The 5304-nt window shown below is 55.4% G+C and overlaps 1 protein-coding gene across 1 annotated transcript in view; it reads left to right on the forward strand.

Annotated features, from left to right (window-relative positions):
• The first annotated feature begins 71 nt into the window (after positions 1 to 71).
• The window catches only part of MEIS3 (Meis homeobox 3), a 15109-nt gene continuing 9876 nt past the window's right edge, over positions 72 to 5304 (forward strand). Inside the window, exons 1-6 of the mRNA XM_007942872.1 lie at positions 72 to 83; positions 2080 to 2249; positions 2517 to 2676; positions 2778 to 2828; positions 4690 to 4740; positions 4914 to 5063. Coding sequence (XP_007941063.1) covers positions 72 to 83; positions 2080 to 2249; positions 2517 to 2676; positions 2778 to 2828; positions 4690 to 4740; positions 4914 to 5063 — 594 coding nt within the window. The remainder of the gene's footprint in view (positions 84 to 2079; positions 2250 to 2516; positions 2677 to 2777; positions 2829 to 4689; positions 4741 to 4913; positions 5064 to 5304) is intronic.

Raw genomic sequence — 5304 nt, forward strand, 5'->3', positions numbered from 1 at the left:
CACCGGCGGCGCCCGCCCTCCTCGCGGGCCGCGCGCTGCGAGGACCGGGGAGCTGCGGCCGGCCTCAGCCCATGGCCCGGAGGGTAGGTCGGAGGGCGGGACCTTGTGCCCCAGCCGGTGAGCGCCCTGGTCCCCCGGTGCCCCCTCTTTTTCTCGATCTGCCCTTGGTCCCCCGCCCCTACCCTTATCTCGGTCCCCCCCACTCCTCTCTGCCTCTGGGGCTCCCCCAGTGCGCACCCCGCTCTTCTTCCCTCTCTGTCCCCCTCTCTCCTCCGTTCCAGGCCCCTGCCCCCCAAGTCGCCCTCCTTCCCCACCCGCCCCCGCCCTTCCTCCGGGTCCACTTTTGTTCTGAGCCCAGCCCAGGGCCGGGGATGGAGACCGAGCTGGGAGGGCTGGGTCTGGCCTGGCCGGGCCAAAGGAGTCTCTCTCCTTCTTGGTGCTGAGGGTGGGATGGGAACGATGGAAGGAGCCCAGAGGCACAGCGTCCCGGGATGTGACGACCCCGCTTCGGTGGGTGCGCGATGGACCGCGGGGCGGGGCGGCGGCTCCAACTTTAGGGCCCAGGAGAAGTTAGGAGAAGAAGTGACGCGCAGAGGGGGACGGAGACAGCCGCCCAGAGCCCCCCCGGGCGCTGCGGGCACCTCTCCTTTAAAGACCCCTTTGCCTCTGAGCGCCTGTCTGCTCTTCTCCAAGGAGAGGGTTTTGTCCTGGGTGATGGAGAGGCCTTTCAGGCGTCCCACACCCGGGAGCCAGGAGTCACCCCACTGCTGTGTTTCTGAAATGTTTGCCTGAGTTTTGTCCTGGGGGACAGACGTGTTTGTGCAATTGTGGGGTTCTTCCTTCCTTCAACAAGTGTTTACTGAACTATGCCAGGCACTGTGTGAAACGGCTTATTGACTCACTCACTCATTCACTCGTGTGCAAAACGTCCCATATCTCGTTAACTCATGTGCTACGGGTCTCACTCATGCACTCACTCGTTCATTCATTCATGTACTGCCTGTATCATTCATTCATTCAGGTGCTAAATGTCTCATTCATTCATTCACTCATGTGCTAAATGTCTCATTCATTCATTCACTTATTGCAGTGTCTCATTCACATATTAAATGTCTCATTCATTCATTCTTGTGCTGAATATCTCATCCATTCATTCATGTGCCGCATGTCTCATTCATTCATTCATGCATATGCTTGTCTCATTCATTCATTCGCTCATATGCTATATGTCTCATTCATTCATTCATTCATATGCCTGGCATTTGGTTCTGTGTGTATGTGTGTCAGAAATGTCTGTGGTGTTTGTAGGGGAGGTGATATTCTTAAGTCTGCATATTGCAGGGAGGCTGGGGAAGGGGAGGATGTGCCCTAGTGTGCGTGGTTGTGTGCAGGGGGGATGTTTGAGAGTGCCTAATGCGTGTGAGCTTGCACGTGGGTTGGTGTGCATGGCTGTGTGTGTGGTGGGGTCCCTTGGTGTGTGTGGTGCCCCTGAAGTAGTTCAGACACTCGGAGGAGCCTATCTGACCGAAAGATGTGAAATTGAAGGGAGAAGACTGTGCACACGTGCCTCCATGTACAAGGGTGTGTACAGTACTGTGCACTGTTTTCAGGGAGGTGTCCTGGGGTGGGCATCATCCTCTCTGTGTTGCTGTCTTTCCCTCCTCCTCTCTGTCTCCCCATCTCTTTCACTGCTGTGTCTGTCTCTCTCCTCTCCCCTCCCCACCTCACTCCGTGAGGAGTTACAAGAACCCAGATTTTACACACCAGCAGCCACACCATCCCCGACTCCCCACCCCAGCCCTCAGGCCGGAGACTTCACTCACTCTCAGTCACTGTCCTCCCTGCCCTCCTGGCCACACAGCTGGGGTCTCTGATGGGACATTTTGCATAGTCCAGGGATACAAAGGAAAGTTGTGGGATGAGACCTCAGCCCCATCTCCGCCAGCTCCATGGGGGCGTAGGAGGTGGGGGCCCCAACACCTCGTGGCAGGAGAAGGGCGGTCCCCGGGCAGAGGGTCGAGGGGCCTCGGTGGCTGCTGTGACCGTCCTGGCCTCTCTGTCTCCCTCCGCCTCCCTCAGTACAATGAGCTGCCCCACTACCCTGGTGTCGCGGACGGCCCCGCAGCCCTGGCTGGCTTCCCTGAGGCCACAAGAGCCCAGGGGCCCTACAGCTCCCACCGGCCTCCTCAGCCCCCACCCCCGGGCTTGGACAGTGACAGCCTGAAGAGGGAAAAGGATGAGATTTACGGGTGAGTGGGGACCAGGCTGAGGGTGCCGTGGAGTCTTGGGCCGTGGGCCTGTGTCTCTCTCTGTGTGTCTGCTTTTATCTTCCTCTCTGTCTCTTTGTTTCTCTGTCTCTGTTTCTCCATCTCTCCATGTCTCTGTCTCTCCATGTCTATGCCTTTCTGTGTCTCTGTCTCTGTCTCCCCATGCCTCTGTCTCCATTTCTCTTCTGGGCTTCTTGTCCCCCTGCCCAGTTTTTGGCCCAACCCTCATCTCCTTTCCTCCCTCCCCAGACACCCCCTCTTCCCCCTGCTGGCCTTGGTCTTTGAGAAGTGTGAACTGGCCACGTGCTCCCCCCGTGATGGGGCTGGGACTGGGCTGGGCACACCCCCCGGTGGAGACGTCTGCTCATCCGATTCCTTCAACGAGGACATTGCCGCCTTCGCCAAGCAGGTGGGTACCCCCGTCCCCCCTCCACCCCCCACTGCCAAGAGAGCCAGGGAGGAGGGTGGGAGACTGGATGTGCCTGCCTTGGCCTCTCTCTTCCTTCCCAGGTCCGCTCCGAGAGGCCCCTCTTCTCCTCCAACCCAGAGCTGGACAATCTGGTGAGAGCTGGGTCCTCCCAACGCCCCCTCCTCCATGGGTCCCCTGTCCTGCCCTCCAAAGCCTGGGGCTGGGTTGGGGGAGGAGGCCATCTGCTCTACCTTCTCCAACTTACCAGTTGCCAGTAAGTCAACTCTGACTGACGGTGACAACGCATGTGTCTGAGTAGAACTGTGTTCCATGGGGTTCTCAGTGACTGAGATCCTTCAAAAATAGGTCACCAGGCCTTTTCTCTGAGGTGCATCTAGATGGACTGCGAACCGTTAACTTTTCTGTTAGCAGCTGATTCCATTAACCATTTGCACTCAGGGCATCCTTCTCAAACTCTAGGCAGTGAGTATAGCTGCCCATTTGCAGTGCAGTGTAGCCCAGAGTTTGAGAATGTGGACCTGATGACCTGAGTTTGAATCCCAGTTCTGCCACTTACCACCACTGTGAACCAGGGCACAGACCTGGCCTGTGCCTTGGTTTCCTCATCTGTCAAGTGTATTTGATAGTAATTTCCTACCTTGTACGTCTGTTGTAAGGATTTAATGAATTAATGCAAGTAAGACTGCTCAGAACAGTGTCTAGCACAGGTTAAGTTTCAGTAAGTGTTAGCTGTTCCATCAGTCAATAGACTCAAATATATCAAAGGTCATGGAGATGGGGCAGGACCAGGCTGTGTTTCATTCTGTTAAAAAAAGGTCGCCTTTAGTCACAGCCAACTCCACAACTAACCACAACATTCTATCAGTCAGAACAGACACCATGAGAAAATTAGCACAGAGACGTAGCTACCAAGGTGTTATAAGAGCCAGAAGCCAATGGGAGGTGAGGTACCTGGGCACCAACATAGCAGGAAGCCTTTGCTACCCCCCAGAGAGCAAGAGAGAAGGGAGGGGAATGAAGGAGAAATACCCTGGTTTCTCCCATCTTTGTCCTCCAAACTCCCTCCAAGGCTTCCTATTGGCCAAGCCCACTGGCAAAGGACACTGGGAAATGTAGTTTGCAGAGGAAGGGCAGGAAATGAAGCTGAAAGCAAAAGACAAATGATGGAACATATTAGTTACTATATCACACCTTGGAGGAGCTCTGGTAGCATAGTGGCTAAAGCACTTGACTGCTAACCAGAAGGCTGGCGGTTCAAACCCACCAGCCACTCCTCGGAAGGAAGGTTGGGCAATCCACTTCCGTAGTGATACTGCCTCGGAAACCCAAGGAGGGGTCGCTATGAGTTGGGGCTGACTCGACGGCACATAACAACAACAACAACATCAACACCTTGGGAGCTCTGGTGGCTTAGTGCCTAAGGCATTTGACTGCTAACCAGAAGGCTGGCGGTTCAAACCCACCAGCCACTCCTGGAAAGGAATGTTGGGCAATCTACTTCCTAGTGATACCACCTCGGAAACCCAAGGAGGGGTTCTATGAGTCAAGTCAAGTCAAGTCAACGGCAGTGACTTTGGTTTGGGCTTTGCTGCTAACCAGAAGGCTGGGGGTTCAAACCCACCAGCCACTCGTGGGAAAGAAGGTTGGGAAATCCACTTCCGTAGTGATACTGCCTTGGAAACCCAAGGAGGGGTCGCTATGAGTCGGACCCAACTCAACGGCAGTGCATTTGGTTTTGGTTTTATATCACACCTTAACTCCTCCTCTTGGGGTGGATCCTTTTTCTGTCCTTATTCCTCTTTCTTCTCGTTCTCTGTCTTTGCCGCCTTTTCAAATGCTTGTCTCCATCTCTGTTCCTCTCTCCTCCTGCTTCTCTGTCTCCTGGCCTCTTTCTCTGTGCTCTGACTCACTGTCTCTCTCTGTTTCTCTGTTCCCCCATCTCTCCTCTCCCTATCTGTCTCCACCTTTGTCTCCGTCTGTCTCTGTTTTCAGATGATACAGGCCATTCGGGTGCTCCGCGTCCATCTGCTGGAGCTGGAGAAGGTGAGTGCTTCACCCTTCCCCTCACCTTGTGTCCCAGTCCCTCACTCTTGCCCCCTCCGCCCCTCCTTTGGGCTCGCTCCCCACTGGAGTTGGAGCAGAGTGCCACCCTCACCCCTGTGCACCCCAGCCCTGGCCCCTGGGTGGCCCCCCAAGTACCCCGGTGCCCCCCCCAGGTCCATGACCTGTGCGACAACTTCTGTCACCGCTACATCACCTGCCTCAAGGGGAAGATGCCCATCGACTTGGTCATCGAGGATCGGGATGGCGGCTGCAGAGAGGACCTCGAGGACTACCCGGCTTCCTGCCCCAGCCTCCCTGACCAGGTGGGTCCAAATGGGACGCAAGGTGTTACCCTTCAATCACAACCATGCTTAGACACAGCTGAGTATAGCACTAAGACACACACATGCACCAAAGTATATAGTCTCAGACACAGTCACCATCAGACAACCTTGTTGTTGTTGTTGTTGTTATGTGCCATGGAGTCAGACCTGACTCATAGCAGCCCCTCCTTGGGTTTCCGAGGCAGTATCACTACAGAAGTAGATTGCCCAACCTTCCTTC

Source organism: Orycteropus afer, unplaced genomic scaffold (assembly GCF_000298275.1).
Source record: "Orycteropus afer afer isolate SDZICR_OR568_19922 unplaced genomic scaffold, OryAfe1.0 scaffold00099, whole genome shotgun sequence".
In the NCBI taxonomy this organism is placed as follows: domain Eukaryota; kingdom Metazoa; phylum Chordata; class Mammalia; order Tubulidentata; family Orycteropodidae; genus Orycteropus; species Orycteropus afer.